The sequence below is a fragment of the Dermacentor variabilis genome, chromosome 1 (assembly GCF_050947875.1).
Source record: "Dermacentor variabilis isolate Ectoservices chromosome 1, ASM5094787v1, whole genome shotgun sequence".
Classification (NCBI taxonomy): Eukaryota; Metazoa; Arthropoda; class Arachnida; order Ixodida; family Ixodidae; genus Dermacentor; species Dermacentor variabilis.
Genome location: NC_134568.1, coordinates 190,969,740 through 190,990,470, shown reverse-complemented (window position 1 = coordinate 190,990,470; position 20,731 = coordinate 190,969,740). Strand labels below are relative to the sequence as shown.

Below are 20,731 nucleotides of genomic sequence, written 5' to 3'. Positions count from 1 at the left end.
TTATTAACCGAGGGTCCCACTACAGTTCTTTCACTTTGGGACCCTCGTCTGTATATTTCTCATGTAATTACTTCTTTTTTTTTGGAAAGGATAAATCTTTAAATCTGAAAATCTGGAATCGAGCGTGTGCTCGATCACTGTGATTTGTTTGGGCACAAGGGTGACAGCTAGTGGTAATTTGGTGGTGTCATGCTTGTCAGTGTATGCATTGTATCCAGTGAGTGTAGGCTCACCCACCAGATGTTATAGCACTTCAAGAAATACCAGTTGAGAGTTTGTGCTCATGTCATCTAGTCCTTTCCTATGTGCTTCTTGCACAACCCAAAGTATGAATATGAATAAATATAAACTCGCCCAACTTTCAGTTTTTCTGATTCATCTTTTCAGTACATTAAGTTGGTATTCAAGGTATTGCGGGAAAAAAAAAAAAGCTGAGCAAGCCAAAACAATCACTGTGCACTGTGGCACCATTCTAGTGACAGTGATGTTGCAGAGGTTACTGGCAGGGCTTTCATGTGCACAAGTAGCGCTTACTAGTAGTACACACCGTCTTTCATGTAATGTTTGACATGGGTGAAAAGAGAGTGAAATCTTTTGAAAACTCTGAGTGTGATAGCAATGATTCACAGAGCAGAAGTGAACAGACAGTGCACTTTTGTGACGCAGTAAGCACAAGCACACCACATAACTTTTAATTTTATTTTACTTAACTTGATTTATTTTTATTTTACTTAATTTTCAGGGAAACAAAATGCCGCATAAATCTGCAATTAAGCACACGTAACCAAGACACAGAGCAGGACATGCTTAAACAATTTTTTTGACATACATGCACCTAAATTCACTCATCTTCAACTTCCACACCAGAGCTGCACTTATTTGCTATTGATACCAATATATAACACAAGCCCTTCTGAAACAGGCCATATCTAGTTTATTTAGCACTGCTTGCCAGAAATTATTCATTCAAATTTTGGGCACTGCAGTTACATTTGAGCATAAATGCATTTTATGTACATTCTTCAGTATCATAAATTAAGGTAATTATAAAACTGACTTTCGTAAGTGTTGAGGGAAAACTACTTTTGCAGATGAGGTTTTCTCATTCAATAATTTGAGTGAAAATGTTTGTGACAATATAAAACACAAACCATACATTCACTACAGCTTTCAAATCAGGATATCATGTTTGAAAATGGTGTGATAGAAGAATTGGAAGATTTAATTTATAAAGTCAGTATAGAAGAGGTCACTGATAAATGTTAGAGTAAAACACATTGAAGTTTCAGGATACAATCACTGCTGCCCCATCCTTCCTTATTAAATGGCCTCTGCTGTGGGAATCTCTGTGAAGCAAAGCCTATCAGCAAGACTACATTTTGAATCTTTGATTATGTAAACTGCAGCAAGAATGATTAGGAGAAAGTTTTATTTTGGGGCCAACTCCAATTTCTATATTCAAATATATATGAAATGCAGAAATACTTTCATTAATCAAGAACCGATTCGAATGGAATTTGTTGCATTTAAGAGAGAATGCTAAATTATATCGACTGTTAGAAGCATAACCTTGATTTAGAACATCACACACTTTACAAAAATTGCCTAAAATCGGCATATTTCAAAGCACAAAGTTAACATCTCTGCAACTTTGCTCTAAAAACAGGTGTCATATTTCCAGAAACTGTACCTGTTAGGCTTTAAGGCAGACAAATATGGTGTATTAGCCCATTTGAAATTATCACATCGCTTACATGAGGTCTGCATAAGTTCTATTGCAGTGTATAATGTATCAATTTTGTCTGCTTCAGATGTATAAAAACATGCAGTTTATATAATTCGGATATTGCTCCTCGTTGCTCATTAAAGTTGTAAACTTGATGCTTCATTTTTCTAATGTTTCAATTTTTGACAATACTTTAAAATGATCAATGACCTAAATAAAGAATATCTCCCAATTAGAATATTCCCTAATGATAAATTTGAGTGCAGCTTTATACGTGTTTTCATATCGCGATATATTGAGGCAAAGAATTTGTGATTGAAATCACCTGACTTTATAAATTAAATCTTCCAATTCTTCTATCGCACCATTTTCAAACAGACTGCAGGGTGTCTACCAAGTTGACATATTCAAATTCCCTGAGTTTTTCAGGTTTTCCCTGAGTGCCTTTGCAAAATTCCCTGAGTGACACAGAACTTCGTTTTATGTCAAGACAGGCTGACACCCTGTAGCCCGATGCTGTCACTCCCTAGTAAGCATGTCACAAAATTTAAAAAAAAAACTTAATTCAGCTTGAATAGTAAGGAGTAATGTTTATTTTACTCAAAATAGAAAACTGAAGGGAGGGGTTAGTAAAACGCACAGTGAATACAATGCCTTCGAAAAACAGATGGTAAAGCCTATTGCAAATCGAGTTGAATATTTTAAAATACGAATAAAAAGAGATGCATACAGAAGCAAATATTTTCGAAAATGAGCTATTTCTATCAACTGATAGCAACCTCATTGGTATTAGGCCCGAACTTTGTCACAAGTGAGATTCTCTCAGCAGCTGGAAAGTCAACCTCAAATGTCCTGACCACGACCTACTGTATAAGGGTATCTTTATACAGTAGGTCGTGGTCCTGACATACTTTCAGCCCGTGCACAATGCCTTGTGCACGGGCTGCACGGGCACGGGTTGTGTGTTGTGTTTCACTGCTTTAAACAGTTTATTTTGGTTTGGATGAGGGTCACCTGCATCTTGGCGTCAGCCAACACCTTCCTTTTTGAGTTCAAGCTCCCTCAAAAAAGAGGCGGCACAGCTCATTTCCTGATCATTCCTCAATGCAACGGTCCGTTCTGTCCTCGTTCTGCAGCACGTTCGCACCACGGACCATTTGAAGAATCTTCTTGGTCAGTCAGTTGTACAGTCAACGTCTGATTTTTCGGACTCCCTAGGGGACGCTAAAACTTCCGAAAAATCTGGCAGTCCGAAAAAAATGAATGCACGTCTTTTACTGCCCTTACGGGCTCAAAACGCCACAAGCACGTCCGAAAAAGCTCTGAAGGCCTGCCATTATACTTATTAGGCATATCGGTGCTCGTAGCTCGTACTGCGACAGAAGACGGCGGGTGCGCACGTGTATAATTAGGGAATACGTCAGCTGTGTCCCGTGACAATTGCCCCTTACCGCGCTTGTTAAGCTTCACCGCAATACTTCACGTAAGCTTCGCCGCGTAACATTCCTGTGCTGAGGCGAAGCCGCCTTTCGGGAACCGGCATTATGCAACGCGCCGTGCTTTCTAAGCTTCGAAGGCAATCGCGAGGATTACAGAGGCAGAGTCGGTGCAATTGCTGACAGTGGCGAATTCTTTCAATGAAAAATAGGGCACCGAACAGCAAGGTCCTTAATATCGAACATCGAAGCAGCTAGGCCTCTCGTTGCCGCGGTGGTGGCAATGCCTCCTTTACTAGGCATTGGTGGTGGTTACGGCTGCCAGCGGATCTGCGTGCGAGAGCGCCGGTTCGAGGCCGCCAGGTAAGCAAAATGGTGGCGGTGGTGGCTTTGGCAAATGGCATTTCGGACCTGCAATCACGGCAAACAGTCCGCGGAAAATCGGACGGCGAAGGGTTTTTGCGTCCGAAATTTCCAACGTTCTTATACACTGCCGCGAGGCCGTCCGAATTATCGGGCGACCGGTAAATAGGTCGTTGACTATACACTGGCAACTCCTCTAACCGACGACACGGCATCAAAGACAATTTAGTTACGATTCCTCTCTTTTACTCGAGCCAACATTAGGGCGACTTTCATCCCCTTTCAATAAAATGACAGCTAATTTTCTCTGATAGAAGCACAAATGCCCTGAGTTTTCCCAGAGTATTTCCAGACTATTCAAAATCCCTGAGATTGCCCGGTTTTCCCGGTTGGTAGACACCCTGGACTGGCAATGGGCCAGTGCCGTCAGCCTTCGCAGAGGGAGAGGCAGTATGGGAACGTTGGCATGATGAGCGGCATGGCCAGCTGTGGAAGACGACAACGAAGACGCGAACGATATATTGAGGCAAAGAATTTCAGACCGAAGTCACCGCACCGACTGGCAGTGGACCAGCATAGTCGGACCAGTGCCCTGCAATATTGCTGTTTGTTTTTGACGCTGGTTAATGACATGTTCTATAATGATATCAACCTGATCAGATGGCATCACACAAACCTCTCATTTGATCTGTTAGTTGAATTATTAATGGACAATATTCAACACTCCATAAGCAGGCTTTCCCATGAATACAACCTGACCTAACTACAATCACGGTAGTAGCACTGTTAAATCTCAGACATGTGCATTTTGAAAGCGTGTCTCAATGGGGAACTGAAGGTGGCAGGAATGACGTCACCAGCCCACATGGCGACACCTTAAATATGATTATATCACTATAATACCACTCTAGCCTGAGGACTGTTATCTTGCATGGTTTGGTCAAACGAGAACTGTAGAGAAGTGCACTCGTAGGCTTTGCATATTGTCTACATGAGATGTTTGTTGCAATTAACTGGACTTGCTTTACACACTTCAGTACACTGCAACATGCGGGCAGGTTTGTTAAAACATACTCATTACTAACCTGAGAAAGCCATGCCATCGAAGAAGCATAATTGCTGTACTCTTGTTGGATGTAGTTTAGAGGCAAAGGAAATGATGCTGCCTTATCCATTCTTGTACACACTGCAGCTTTTGAAAGCAGTACAAATTCAATGTCAACAGTTAGTGCAAGTTTCCATGGCCCAAGTACAGCAGGTATTTTTCGTTAAATAGAAGTGCACATAATTTACTGCAACCTAGCAACTACACATTTATAAATGCTAACAATGACACAAACACTACATGTAATAACCCAAAGCTACTCCTGGACTACAGTGCCTCCTGGGAGAAACACTATAGCGGAAGGCCTCAATTTAATATTCACCACACAGTGCTTTCAAATGTGCCCTGAAAATTTCAGTATGCGTGCACTTTTGTGTTCCACCTGTATTGCCACCATTACTTTCTTTTTTAAGGCATATGCAACATGACATGCCTCTATTTGGCCACAAAGAAAGAGCATGTACTAACTGTGCAGCATTTTCCCATCTGTGATGAAAAGGTTGAGCAAGTAGTTCCATTACAAACCATGTTCAAAATAAAACGGCTCACACTTTACATTATATCGCTAAGAATTATTTATACATGGCTCTCTCTATGTGTTCTTGACTTGGTTTGATTAACTCTGCTACTGCAAAAGGACTTCTTGGGCAAGTTGGTGCTTAGATATCCTAGATATACTTTGTGGTGCAAAATACATTTCTTGAAAAGGGGCAGAAGAAAGGAAGACAGTGAAGCGCCAAACTACCAACTGTTTAATGACAGCCTGAAAAAACATATAGAAGAAAAGACAACTTCTGCTCATGCGCAGGGAGCCAAGGTGTGACAGAACAACATGGTCATGATAACATACTTTGGATAAAGCACATTTCTGTGGAATATAATACGATAGATGTATCATTGACACAATCAGACCCTTTATTTTTAGTATAGAAGGCTTCCAACAACTCCCTTGCAGTTTGGTCTACTTTTGCCAAGAATCAATACTTGCTCAAAGCATGGCGTACAACGACAGGCTTTACAGTGCACAGGAAGGTGCGCATTGTTACACTTACCGATACTACTAGTATGCTCCCTCAGTCTGTCATTAATACAACGTCCCGTTTGTCCAAAGTATGACTTGCCGCAATCGAGGGATATCTCGTAGACCACCCCTTCAATACAGTCCCTGAAATGTTTGGTGTGCTGCTTCTGGCAGCCCCACGGCCCTTCGCGTGTGATCCGTGGGCACAATTGAGCTAACTTGTTGGGAGCCGAAAAAACAACCGGAATGCCATATCTGGTAGCTACTTTCTTGAGGTTATGGCTCACATGGTGCACAGAAGGTACTACTTCTGGTTTCACACGCTCCCTTTCCTTCAAGTGCATTTTCACACTCGCAGCGGTAGTTTTTAGCTTCTGCAGGAGGGACTTGACCACGGAATTTAAGACAGACTGAAGGTAGCCTGCTTTTAAATGTCTCTCAAGTTGACGGCAAAAACTCGCCTGCATCACATGCACACATGACTTGTGCAGAGCTGATTCTAGGCAAAGTAGGGTGATTCCACGCTTCAGTCTTAGCGTGCACTGAGTCATATTGTAACAATTCTGTTTTACCTCGAGGGAGGTATGCAAAGCAAACGTGCTCACTCATAAATGTTAGGTTAAGGTCTAAAAACTGCAACAAACTGTCTGATTGGTCTGATTGTGTCAGCGATACATCTATCGTATTATATTCCGCAGAAATGTGCTTTATCCAAAGTATGTTATCATGATCATATTGTTCTGTCACACCTTGGCTCCCTGCGCATAAGCGGACGTTGTCTTTTCTTCTATACGTTTTTTCAGGCTGTCATTAAACGGTTGGCAGTTTGGCGCTTCACTGTCTTCCTCTCTTCTGTCCCTTTTCAAGAAATGTATTTTGCGCCACAAAGTATATCTGGGAAATCTGCTACTGCGCCACTATCAGTGGCACAAGGACAGTTCATTACAAAAAGACATCTGTAAGCATTGTCAGGTAATATGCCAACAACGTCAGTTCACAGTAAAGCAAAAAGTAAATTGTAAGTCAAAACTGTTGAATCATCTTCAAGTAACACAGGCTAAAACAAGTTTCTTATCTGCCTACACTTCTTAAAGGCTGTGAGGTTCAATTCTTTCCTAACCACATAACAAATGCGAGTAAGCTGCACTCAATTGTGTTAAACAATTGGATACATTTCCTCCAGAAAATGAAATCATTACTCAATGTGAATTTCTCAGTAAATTGAATGAATTTATTAATAACTGTAACAATGTAAATTATATGCACAACGTCACAGGCTTTCATGCAAATTTAACTTTTGTGAATTAGAAATGTTCTAAATACAAGATGTATATAATCATCAATGTCAATATGGCAATCATAATGATGTATATTATGCTATATAATACCCTCATAGCTTGGAGGTAGGTTGATTACATTTATGAAGCCACTAATTGCAATTTCCATAATCCTTGATAATGGTAAAAGCACCCAGTGGTAGTATTACTGGAAACTAAGAGATACGAAGTAAAAAAATGAACAATAACTGTTTCAATCTTAGGCATGCAAGTCATACACTGAAATAGCCGATGGCCTAAATTTATAAGCAATAACCAGCTGCCTACAAGCAAGGAAGCGACTGTACATCACAATGAACTAACACTATTTCATATTGCAGTTGCAGATACTAGATCCTAATGTGACTTTGGTATCACAACTCATAGTGGCATCTGGCCTTTCAGGAAAGGAAAGCTAAGAATTGACTTTTAAGAACTGCAACTCATCTTAGTTTTTACTACAGCATCAGCAAAACCCAAGGCACAAATCTGTATGAGTGCCATGGAGCACTCTCTTTGTTTGACTTAACATGAATGACTCACACAGTGTACATTATAAACCAGGAGTCTAAGTTTGAGACAAGAGGATAAATTTATAGCAGTGGTAGAGATCAGAAATTGTGATAATTACGATCAAGCTATTAAAAAAAATTTTACCAGTTAACTTTTAATAACGCTAGTGCACATGTTCCAACTGTGTAACTGCAGCCCGTCAATGTTTACAGTATGTCCACTTCCTAGGAATCCTGAGACTAGCAAAAGTTTCAAAATATCTGTCCTCAACCCTGCACCAAATACACTGGTGTTCCATGCATTATTTCCCCACAAAGCCTTGCTTGAACACTTTGTGGCAAAACTGTCTAGTTTTGTAGCACAAGTAATAGGATTAAACTTTTTTCCATATCCTTCATGCATCACACCATCCTGGTTCTTATAAAGTTACTGTTGCAAGTGGTTTATGCCTTTCAGGTACCAATTAATTCTGTTGATTTAAAACTTAATTTCACCGCATTCCTTCCATCTTCAGAATTATAAAAAGCATACAACTGCGGAATAGAATGAGAATTTGCAGTTCTTTAGTGGGTTTTGCGAAGTTTACAGAATGCAGACTCCATGCAAAAACTCACTACAAGAACATCAGGTATGAGAACGTCAACTATTTCATGACTAGCAGGCTTGAAAAGCACCGATCCAGTCACTTTAAAATTATTCCTGGTGCACCACACTGTGAAAAACAATGAAGGAAGTGAACCAGCTGCATATGACATACTCACCCCGAGCAAAAATACCCAATCATCATGCCTTCACGGTTATTTTACTAAAACATCTTGCACATAATATTCAAGCTTGCAGCACAATTCCAATCAGAAGTGTTTAAAGTGTATCTGACACATTCAAATATTTACTTTCATCACTGTTCTTGTTCTTGATGCACGATTTTGGTGTACACAGGTGTGTACACAGCGCCTTAAAGGGTTATACACATTCCTCTCATTTGGCATGATTATTTGTCTCTCAGTCTATTTCTTAATGTACCATTGCCATTACTTACATCTGTAGGACCTTTAAGGACAATAAGTAATTGAAAATGGTAGTATCCACCATATATTCAGCTCTATAGTCCTTTAGGACACAATAAAATGCTACCATGCACATATTTTTGCATCTCTTATTAACCAAGACATGGCAGATGCAGCAAACGACTGAGCTGGCAATCTCATGTTTAGCAACACCAGAATGTATTACATATGCTGAACCATCATGATGAATAACACTGGACCCTCCATACTGTTACAACAACTCTCCACAAAGTAAACTCCAGTTATTCTAGACGTAAGCATTGGTCCTCATTGAAGCTTCATGCTTTTCGTGGCAAAGAAACCTGATTTACTAAAATGCCAGACCTAGTGGACTCATTAGAGCAGACAATGGTAGCCTCAGTGCCATTAGTACAGACTAGAAATGTGTCCCCTTAATGACCAGATTATTTATTTATTTATTTATTTATTTATTTATTTATTTATTTATTTATTTCATACATACTGCTAGCCTGCATATGGAGGCTGTTGCAGGACACGGGAAAATACATTACATCAAAATATGAATGACCACTTATACACTTGTTAATATTGCAGTTAACAAGAAGACATAGTTAGGCAGTAGAGGGTGTGACCTCCCTGAACCAGCCCTTAAAGATTAATGCACAACAATTCAGAAGCAGAAAATTAACCACAAAAGGTACATCGAAACCAATTCAAAATAAAATGCGGTGTCTGTAGGCAACCTTTACAATCACAATACATACTGACAGACATATCGTTCAAGCACAGGAAACAAATCATCAGGTGAGCAAGCTATAATATCTCTGGGCAATGACTTCCAATCACTGATTGTCTGAGGAAAGGGTGAATACCTGAATGTGTATACCTGAAACCTATATTCAATTAAATGTTTAGAATGGTTAGTTCTAGTGTTTCGCCGTTCAGAGAAAGAGACATATGTACAACTGTTTAGTTTGTAGCTCCCATTAAGGAGGTGAAATAGAAACTTGAGGCATAAGAATTTAGCACACTTGCAAACACTCGGGAGACAGGCTTTGTTAAGGAGTTCTGTCGGGGAATCAATACAGTTGTACTTAATATAAATGAATCTTATGGCTTTTCTCTGTATTGAATCTAGGCATTTTATTCACTGTTTGGTATGGGGGAGGGAACCAACGGGCAATGCCATATTCTAGTACAGGACGAACGAATGAGGAGTAGGCTAGCATCTTAGTGTCAGGTGAGGCAGATTTTAAACAGTGTTTAAGCGAACAGTGTTGAAAATGGCTTAGAAGATACTTGTGACACATGTTTATCCCATTTCATATCAGACAACAGAACAATGCCCAAGTATTTATAATCATTGACAATTTTTAATTTCATCTGTTCGATTGTGTAGGTGAACTCTAGTGGGTCCTTTTGTCTGCTTACTCTCATAAAAAGTCTAGTCTAAATTCATCTTCATTTGCCATGCCTGACACCAATTTACTATTTGTGCAAGTTTGTAATTTAGTGTTACTTGATCATTATGGTTCCTAATCTCCCTATATATAATGCAGTTGTCTGCAAACACGCACCATTGATTACATGTTATCTGCCATATCATTGATGCATTAAAAAGAGAATTGGTGCTAAGACTGTCCCTTGTAGTACGCCAGATGACACCTTTACTCAATCCGATTGCTGACTTTCAATTTCAACAAATTGCTGACAACCTGAAAGATAAGCTTTTATCCAGTTTTTTTTTATGCTGCCAGATCCAAGAATGTGTTGTAGTTTGCTCAGGAGTTTAGGATGTCAAACCTGGTCAAAGGCCTTTGATAGATATAAAAATAGTATATCAGTCTGCCCGTGGTTATCAATTATTAGAGCGAGATCATGAACAGTTTGTATCAGTTGCATAACGGTTAACAGTCCTTTTCTGAAACCATGTTGGTTGTTGTTAAGCAAGTTATTATTTTCTGCAATGGTTACAATCAGTGGCGTAGCTAGGTCGTCTGGTACCCGGGGCCCATAGGTCTTCTGTCAGCCCCCCCCCCTCGCTCCGGGTGTAGCCGGTGGAAAGAGGGGTATGTTCAGACGTATATGACACCCCCCCCCCCCCCTCTGGCCTCTTGCACCCGGGGCCCACGGCCCCCCGGCCCCCCCTGTTGCTACGCCACTGGTTACAATGTGTTTTAGTATGATATGTTTGAGAATTTTGCAAGATGTGCAAGTTGGCGAAATTGGTCTGTAATTTGATGGGCTTGTTGCGTCACCCGATTTAAGAATCGGGACAATCGTTGCTATTTTCCAGTCTTTCGGCACGTCAGACAATTCTAGACATTTTTAAAAATAAGTAAAAGGTATTTCGAGACCCATTCTGCGTATCTCTTGAGAAAAGTATTTGGAATGCCATCTGGGCTGCAAGATATTTTAATGTCAATGTTAAGCAGCAGTGAGAGTATACCCGATTCCATTAGCTTTAGTTCACTGAGCATGTTGCCGGTTCCCCTCAGCTGATGGCATAAATCTGGTTAAGTTCCATTGTCCTGAGTAAAAACGGATTTAAACACAGATTTAGATTATTATCCAACGCCGTAATGTTATCAAAAATATTTTATTTATTTGCATGAAAATACATGGAAAAGGACCGGAACTAAAAGCCACGAACGCGGCTTGATGCACAGAGCTTCTGGGGAATCTTCAGCTACCACAAGTAGCTGAAGCTTTCAAGCTTCAAACTTCCTAGATACCTAAATGTGCCAATGTGTATTAACAACATGCATTGATGCCTGTCAACACGTTGATATCTATGTTTACACTGGTTGTTTAGGTCTGGAAAATTTATTTTCTTACTCCAGTTAGTTATGCAGTGTCCTGAACTGTGTGAAATGAACAGGGATGGTGGGCACCGACCTGTATTCTTCCCGGCAATCTTTTGGTTTTCACTGTTTGTGGAGATAGAAATTTACCAGGTCATGTCCAACCTTGAGTGAACATGGCGCACAATGATCTTTAATGCATAAGAGCACTTGCTACAGGAATTTGTATCACTATGTCTATATATATACATAAACTCTGATTAGGACAAGTTGCAGTGTCCTAATCAGACAGTTCAGTACATTTACACATATTGCTTTTAGTGTTCTTTTTCGCAGTACGTAGCATGAAGATAACAACAGCAGTGAAGCTTGGCAAGTGCATGCACATCAAACATACTGCTATGTAAAGGACCATAATATATGTTCCAAACAATTCAAGGCTTGAACTCAAAACTGGCGTCTTTATTAATTACGAAAATATTATTCGAACTTTTTAAGTTGTATGGCAACACAATAAAACAAAAAATAATTTTGCACATCTATCTCGGGCAAAATTATTTGGCACACTAGCCGCTATACTGCACAGGCATGTCACAAGTATAGGACGAATATTGGCTGCTACCTAGTCTAGATTAGAAAGATTCTTCACTAACTTTTAAACTTGTAAAAGTTTCTTGCATGTCAGTGCATGCCCACTTGTTGGTTGTTAAAGATTATTTCTAAATTTTGTAAGGTGCCTTGTTGCATCTATTTTCCAGAAGTCCGAAACTGCAATGACAATGGTATATTTAACCCATGAAATCAGAGAAAAAGGCAGATTTTGTTGCTTACACAGAACTGCACTTTTCTCAAATATATGCACAGAAGAGACCAAAGGCGTGCTTGTTATAGATGTTCACAGCAACAATGACTTATATGAACATTTAATCTGTTGAACAAGGCAATAGGTTGCTGTACAATATTTCTACAATTTGTGCCATACACATGGAACAACTGCGCTCCAGTTATGTGTTCCTTGTGTTTGTAAGGCACTTAGCACGAGCGGTAGAAATGAACAGCATTGCTTTCCCAAGTAATGATGTGAAATTCTGTTCTTTTTGTGAAGGTAAAAGGCCCGCAGACTGCAATTTTTGATTGTCGTGTAGTTGTTTCCAAGTTCAAGGACGTGTGTAGAGATGGTTGCACACGATTGTTTGTTTCTGTATCTTACTTTAGCATATTATTTGTAACCGAATGTGTACAGTGCTATTAAAAAAAAGAATAGAAAAAATATGCATCAAGGAAATAGGCGAACTAGCTCGTCACACATCGGCTGTGCCTACGACCAGGCTGTGCACGACGCACACTACCAGCGCTCCCACGTGCGTCTCGGAGAAGCCAGTCAATCCCCTAATTCTGCGACAATCTTACTTAAAGGATCAATACATGTAAAACAGCTAATATGCGCTGCGAGCTCCCAGCAAGTGTGCAATGCTGAATTCAAGCATTCCTAACAACACTCAAGGGCAGCCACACGCCGTCAGTTGAAATAGTTGAAAGTTTGAAGGTTTTCAACAATTAACGCGTCTGGAACTCGCCGACGACTCCATGGTTTCATTCGCAGGCTACTAGCAGAAAATCTTACTAAGAAAAAAACGTACCTTCTGAGCGAAATCAAACCACCTGGTTTTCTGTCCTCTGTGAAAAACGCAGGAACATCTGCTTTTCAGAGTCACTTGTACGCCTCAGTTTTGTGATTACTTCCTCAAGTATAGATAGCGTACACTACGAGTATACGCGGTGCTTACTCGACGCGAGCACCAGCAATCGTGCGTTCCGCGACTGTCGCGACACAAGCTTTACTTTCAGCGTCTTGATGACATCGTCCACGTCGTGTATTGCGAAAACACTTTCTTGAAATCCGTTATCGTACACTACAATGCGAGCAGTCGCGCTGTGTGCAAACCTACTGCTAGCACGTAGCAGCGACATTGCCAACCTCTGGTTTTCCATCTCTTGTCGGCAAAATATGGTTTAAAAAAATATATGAGCTAAGTTCCCCATTTGAGCCTATCGTGTTATGTAAAGCGAGCGCAGGGGAATGGACGATAGCAAATTATCTGGCGATTGCGCAGCACACAACTATCGTTCAAGGTTGATTCAGGGGACGCGCTCATGTACTTGAGAACGTTGTCTGAACTGCCATGGCAACCAAAATAATCTCGGGCTGAGAAAGTAAATGTATACGCTAAAAATTATTAATACTAAGTCAGTTGTACGATTAAATAGCACGTGGAAATATTTAGCAGTAAAAGGGATGTTCAAATTAAAGCGGATGCTTTAATTCGCTGCGAGGCTGCCCGGAATGTGTATGTATCAGAGCATGGGCTTAGAGATTTTGCGCGCGCAGAAACCTGCGTGCACGCAATCTCGGACGCTTCTTCTCTCTGCGTGCGATTTCATTCGCGCTTCTCTTTGCGGAAAGGACTTTACTGTGCAATTTGGTTTTATCAAAATCATTCGGCAGGCGGAAATAGGAACAATACCGGCAAACGGAGGCCACGGGAAAGCACCTGATAAAGAGGGCGGCGATGGGATCAAAGTTGTAACAGGGCGGTCCGTGGCTTGGAGCGTGCCGGGGGCTGTACGCATGCAAGATCTTACTCACCTGCGACAAGTGGAGTCGGGCTCGAACCCGGACTGTTCCATAGGTTGGAGTTCGCCAAGGCCGCAACCTACGGAACAGCCCGGGTTCAAACTAGGAGTCGCCATTGCTCCTTGTCCTGTAGATGCCGCCAAATTGTATATACTAAATAATGACACGTTGTTTATGCTTAGTACTTGCGCAAACTGCGCAAAGGAGAAGGTCTCAGCTGTTCACCTGAGGCCCAAAAACTACTGCAGTATGCTAGCAAAAGTTGCATATACACCAATAAAGGTCATTCTGTCGGGCAACCAAGAACCAAATGGTTATGTCACTTTGCCATTGTCACTCACAGAACTTGGTAATTTGTTTTGTATGAGAAGTGATTATTATGTGTGCGGCCACATGGCACATTGTATCCATATATATATATATACACACACACATATATATATATATATATATATATAAACTAAGGAGATGAGGTAGTCAACACATGTAACTATCATATCAGGATGATGACAAAGATGACAGTTATCTGCCTAGCTGCTTTTGCTCGGCCAGTTTTTGAGTAATTTTAGTCACTGCAGTTTGCTTTCTTCATCTTGGATATAAATCGTGGACTGCTGACAGCCTCAGGATCACCAGTAGGCGACTGATCTCCTTCAAGTGCCCAAGTGCGATGGTGCTCATACTTATCATTAGCAGGAATATCAGAGTGCCGGAATGTAGTACGCAATGTTTTCTTCAGGCACTGGGCTATTGTCGGCACGAGTTCGCTGTCTCGAGTTGCAGCTGTAATACCTCAGCTAGAGGCACCTCTAAAAGCATGCCAGTCTGTGCATTTCATTTTTACATTTAGTGAAGGCATTTGCAAACCAGAAGCCGATATCAGAATTGGGCAGTGGTCACTGCAAAACGATTCCGGATTCAGGCAAGCTGTTGGCAAAATTCGACTCACTATCCCCAAACAGGCACCACAGATCATGCCACTACAGTTCCCTCTGTGGATGCTGTCTCCTGTACACATTCGAAAGTACCTCTCTGGAATGGAGTCCAAGAAGAAAATGCCTCAAGCCGCTATTTTACAGACAGCACTGGCCTACATGAGCAAGAAGTACTCCACTATGAAGCACATATTTACTGACGCTTCCTCTACGCAACACAGTTGTTCCTGTGGTATTTTCGTTTCCATCCAGAGACCAGACATTTTCATGGCGTTTAGAGCGAGTAACGTCAACATTGTCAGAGCTGTACGAGATGAAACAGGCACTAAAGTACCTACTACGGCAACTTCAATACCAATGGACAATCTTCACAGACTCAAAAGCAGCACTGCAAAGCCTTTGCATGAAAAGCACTAAATCAAGCAATTGCATTTTGGTCCAGGACATAGCATACCTGCACCACTTGGCATCTAACGCTGGATGGGCGATAGCATTTCAGTGGCTTCCAGCACATTACAGTATAATAGGTAATGAAAAGGCGGATGGGGCAGCCTGCAAAGGACATAATCGCATAAAATTTATAAAAGTTTTTCATTAAAAGTGAAGCTGCAGCTTTGGCGAAGTGATATGTACTCGGTGAACGAAATAAAAGATGGTCTTCATCTTCAGGCAATTACAAGTTTTTGTTCAACATCGAACCAGAACTCCAATCAAGGCTAACACAATGTCTACCACGGCATCTGGAGACCCTCTATCACCGGCTTTGATTGAACGTTGCATACACGAACAATCTTCTTTTCTGCAATGGCCAGACCACAAATCCATGTTGTGACAACTGTGGCATGGTAGAATCTCTAGAGCACATCTTGCTTGAGTGCCCAGCTTACAGAGACGAGCGACATCAATATAAGATGAACAGGGAAAAGCTCGACCAAGGCCCCTTGACATTGACACGGATGCTGGGTCCCTGGCCTTGCCCATCAAAACAGCGCAAAGCCCTGGACTTCTTGTTCTTATATATTGAGTCAATTGGTTCGCTGCCAAAACTACGACTCACACACATCATCTCATCAAGACTGTGATTTTGTTTTCTTTTGCATTTACCGTCTACATGCGTCACATCAGACACTTACCCTACTAGTCATAACATCACACGACCTCTCTCTCTCTCTCAGGATGATTCCTCAAGCTCCCACTTCCCTTGGAGCTCGCCGAAACACTTCCTATATTTTCTCAAACACAGAGAGAAACACTGCAACTCCTACATGCTGAGCCTGCCTTTCTTTTTGTCAGCATCCCCCACGCCCCAATTTAGTTAACATTCGGGTGCAAAAAATGTCTTGTGGCCTTTTTTTTTTTTTTTCTCTGAAGGCTCTTCCAATTTTTCTTTGTTCTTTTAGCAAGAACTGCTTTCTTGTCAGGACTATTGAGTTACTGATTTCTGGAAATGGAAGCAATAGGGTTCGAAAATGGTGCAAATTTATAACAAGAAACTATCGAAGAGAAAAAAAGACATTATGAAATGACAGTCCCCTTAGTTAAACATGATGTGCGAAGTAGTAAATAATGGCAAGAACCATGCGGATATAGATGTCTTGGTTATTTTTTATTGGGTCTAAAGGCAATCTTTAGCAAAATTTATTGATGCAATTTCTAAGTAATTAATATGCCACTTGTCATACATACTGTATAACATTATTGACTTTGAGATGAACTTTTGCTACCTTTATACCCGTAGAAAAATAACCAGAAGTTCAAATCCGACATGGTTATTACCTTTAAATGTGAAACAGTCACTTTCATAAGGCTAAGAGTGATACAAGTGTATAGTTGAAGTGTGCACTTAAAAACAACCTTTATTGCAATTTCACAGATAATTGCTGAAACCCAACTGGTCATATTTGGGTAGCACAAGAAAGCTATCTCACAAACTGTGCAACTAGTTCAGTGGACTTTTACATCAAATGATCATAGGAAAGGCAGAATGCATTACAACAGCGGCTGTGGATGGCAGGGCATACAATCACAAAATGACAAGGATAAATTCTGCCTTCAAGTCTTGCCACATACAAGTTTATTAGAGCCAGAACTCTTTATCAAAACTGAACCAAAACTGAACCACCCTGCCGAAATGGTAAAAAAAAAAAAAAAAAAAAACATAATTTGTGGATAGCGTATGCTGCTGTGAACATTTCAGCCAAGTTTTGCAGTCATGAGCAGTGCATGGAGCTTGCAAATGGAGTGCTAAGTCACCTTTCTCTCACACACACTCTGTTCTACAGAAACCTGCTCCTCACTCTTTTCTGGATGCTTTATTTCGTAATACTATAGCAGGTTCCCCGTACACGGTTGCTATTGGCCAATAGCTGACATCAATCAAGAAGGGTGTTCGGATCAGTGTGCTTCTTCCCACTGTTACTGTGTATATTTATTGACAAAGTTTAATAAACAGGCTGAAGCAAGCGAAAATCTGCTTTCAAATTTCAACTATAATTAAGTACTTCCAGAAGAAGCCGACTATCATTTGCTCACACTTAGCCGTGGCCGCCCGCATAAGAATTAAACTTTTACCACCCTGTTTATCGGTGTCGTAGCCATCGCGGTTCACTAATTTTGACTAGTTTTGAATACTCAACAAGCCTCGAACCACGCGAAACTTAAGGTCAGACCACACATATGCTTGCCAGCATGCACTCACTCCTGGCCGCTAGACGCCTTGGCAGATTTCGCTTTGTATTGAGCTACTGATAGTGCTTCAAAATCAGTAAGTGGGATGTGGCTACTATCCGTTGATCAAGCTGGTGCAGGACAGAGCCAGTCCGCACAATGTAGAGCCAGACTGGAGCATACGAGTGCGAGCTAGCACTCAAACCCTGTCGTGCACACAAAGAAAACGCTGCGCATACACACTATAGTTGCATGTATCTGCAGTCTGCTACGTATCGTAGATACTGCGGCCACCACAGGGTGCTGCGACAAGTCCGCTGGCCGAGTGCACTGCGGCTTGCTCAGGCTTACACCAAAATTGGAAGTAGTGCTGTCTACGTGAACATCCAAAGTCAAATTTGAACTACACGGCACGGTGACGTTCAGTAAGCGGAGCAATGTGGGCACGCCCTGCTCCGCCGTAGCCTTCACAGTGTAAGGCATTGAAGAAGGAGCAGAAGCACTGCGAGGGGTATGTTTGATTGCCAATAACTCTGCTTCTGCTGAACGCACTGAAGTACTTTTTGCGGCAAAGTATCTCTGATATAGCCTATCTCAATTTCAAATGAATTGCTCCACATTGATAAAAAGTGGTTCAGGGCCCCTTTAAGAATAAAACATCAGAAACTGTACATCTCATGTGTCTACAGCCACAGGACAATTGTCATCATCAACATCTCCAACAATTATTTCAACCACGCGATCGAGTAGTGGGCCATCAAGGTTACGCTGAAGCAAGTCGAGCAGATAGGTCTCATCCATGACAAGGTTTGAGGCCAACCCTCGTTCTAAATTGCGTACGTTGACTCGGAGGCGCTTAATCTCATGCCACTGTTTCTTGGCGATGCCCAGCAGCCTTTCTCTGCAATGAAATAAATCGGCACGTCAATCTTCAGTACAACACAAGTACATAGGCAACTGACATGAAGACGCACACCACAAGTGCCTCCCGGGGCTGCATTTTAAATTACATTCTGGGGTTTTGACGTGCCAAAACCATGATACGATTATGAATCCTTGTATTTGTTTGCGAATAAATAAAGGCTGATAGAATTAGTGAGTGATGCTGTAGTGGGGGCACCGGATTAACTTTGATAACCAAAGCTTTTCTGATGTGCACCCAATGCATGATAAACTGGTGTATTCGCATTTAACCCCCATCGCAGTGCAGCCGCCGGGGCCAGGATTTGATCCCGCACCCTCGGGCTTAGCAGTGAGGGGCTGCATTCTTAATTGGCCACTATAGGAATATCATTTCAACACAAGCTTTTTTGCCTAAACCAGAAGAAGCAGAGTTTTCAAAGGAAAATTGTAGGCAGGCACACTTGACATAAGAATTATTGTCACAATACACTATTGTTGAGAGCATTGATAGAGATATGCAATGGTAACATCCTAATGTAGATGAATGCTTCAAGTTGGATGTTATAATGATCAAGTGGATAATGTTTTTGTAACATGTCATACAGTATTGTTAAGTGGATAAAGCTGTTTATTATTTCATCAGGAGTATATAGCTCTTATTTCTTTGTGCACTGATGATGAAAACAAGAATTATCAATAATATCACATATTGTTCTGTGTAAGGGGAGCCTTATACAGAAAAATATCTGATATTATTGATAATGCACGGTGTCTCAATGAAAATGGTGAAGTTCTTAGGATTCTGTTCCTGGCTTTCGAATTAGCTCTTAAGTTAGCTAAAGCCAATTTGCTTAACTCAATAAATATTATTAGCTTTGTAAAAGCATGCTTGCTCATGGGAGCTTGTGGTACTTTACCATGCGTGTGAATACGTAACTCTAACTATAAATAGAATTCCCATGTTCCAACTTAATAAGAAAAAATCTCGACTACAATTTTTGACACATAAAGAAAGCCAGAAAATAGTGATTAGTTATTATTCTTGATTTAAAAAGTTTATTTTTTTTTTAATACACATCTTTGCTTACAACACCATGATTGCAAGCTTACTATATAGGAGAGGCCAACTTTGCGCAATGGTAATATTGCATGTTGGTGAATAATAAATTTACAAAATTCATGAATGCTTATAAACATAGTCTGCAATGTCACTTTAGTAACTCTAAATGTTTGTTGCTTATATTAAGGCTCTGGGTAGTACTGTTGTGATGTCATTTGAATTGGTTCTCTAGTTCCAAAAGATATGTGTTTTTACTGCCCTGCAGTCACGTGTCATTGCATATTTTGCTGCCAAACAATAGATGTGCCTGCTGTCAACAGTGGCACTAGGGCAGCAGTACACATGCATGTAGCATTATACCTAATGGCACACCATATTGCTTTCCCTGATGAGGTACACTGCTCATGGACTAGATGCGAACGGGGTGCTGCTTCCTCTGCTCCATCACATCTGCAGAAGAGCTGGCACGTGTGTCCTTCATGCATCACATTTATTCGATTATCGTTTTGTCTGCTGCCTTCTTTTATGCTGTTTCATGAATCATGCAGAATCACTTCCTTCTTGCTATGGTGCTATATTATAGGAAATGCTGCCAATGTTTGCTGCCATGTATTCAAGCACGATTTTGCAATCAGTGTCTTTTGTCGCACAAATTGAGTGCACCATAGTATCCACATTATAGGACCTGAAAGGAACAATAGCATGTTGACTTGCCCTAAGAATGCTTATGGGGGAAATTTGCAGGCTGTCACCTCTGCCAATTATGCAACCTAATCTATCCGCAAGTGGGCAACTGTGAATGAAACTATAGCAGCTGCGGCATGCAGCTGCTCCTGTTATTTTTTCATGCACATGGTAGCGCTGCCACAACAGTACATAGACTTTTATACTTTGTTGCACACTATTTATGAAGCGAAGGACACCAACTGCAAATCCATGCTTCAATACATGGCAGGAAACGTTAAGAGCATTTCAAGTATAATGCCACAGTAAGGAGCAAGGCATTCTGCACAAGTCTTGAAAAGGTGCAAAAGAAGGCAGCAGGCTGCACAATAACTGAAAAATGCGATGCATGACAGACATGTCAGCCCTGCCACAGCCACTCAGTGAGACAGCGGCATAGATGTGGCGAAACAGAGGAAGTGGCACCCCGTTGACACCTTAGATAACCAAACCATTCATATGCACACCTTAGTCAACGAGCAGTGTACCTCGTCAG

General features: G+C 41.0%; 2 protein-coding genes across 4 annotated transcripts in view; both read right to left on the bottom strand.

Annotated features, from left to right (window-relative positions):
• The window catches only part of LOC142590240 (juvenile hormone acid O-methyltransferase-like), a 45,860-nt gene extending 32,389 nt beyond the window's left edge, over positions 1-13,471 (bottom strand). The window contains exons 1-2 of one of the 3 annotated variants that reach the window (XM_075702180.1): positions 12,953-13,471; positions 4,611-4,717 (exon numbers count right to left, since the gene is read on the bottom strand). In XM_075702180.1, coding sequence (XP_075558295.1) covers positions 4,611-4,700 — 90 coding nt within the window. In that variant the 5' untranslated portion in view covers positions 4,701-4,717; positions 12,953-13,471. Of the gene's footprint in view, positions 1-4,610; positions 4,718-10,957; positions 11,006-12,952 lie in introns of those variants that run through there. The other 2 variants (XM_075702189.1, XM_075702171.1) reach the window with 2 other exon arrangements.
• A 3,247-nt stretch (positions 13,472-16,718) lies between these two features.
• Positions 16,719-20,731, bottom strand: part of LOC142590229 (uncharacterized) — a 34,542-nt gene continuing 30,529 nt past the window's right edge. The window contains exon 4 of the mRNA XM_075702161.1: positions 16,719-18,450. Coding sequence (XP_075558276.1) covers positions 18,225-18,450 — 226 coding nt within the window. The 3' untranslated portion in view covers positions 16,719-18,224. The remainder of the gene's footprint in view (positions 18,451-20,731) is intronic.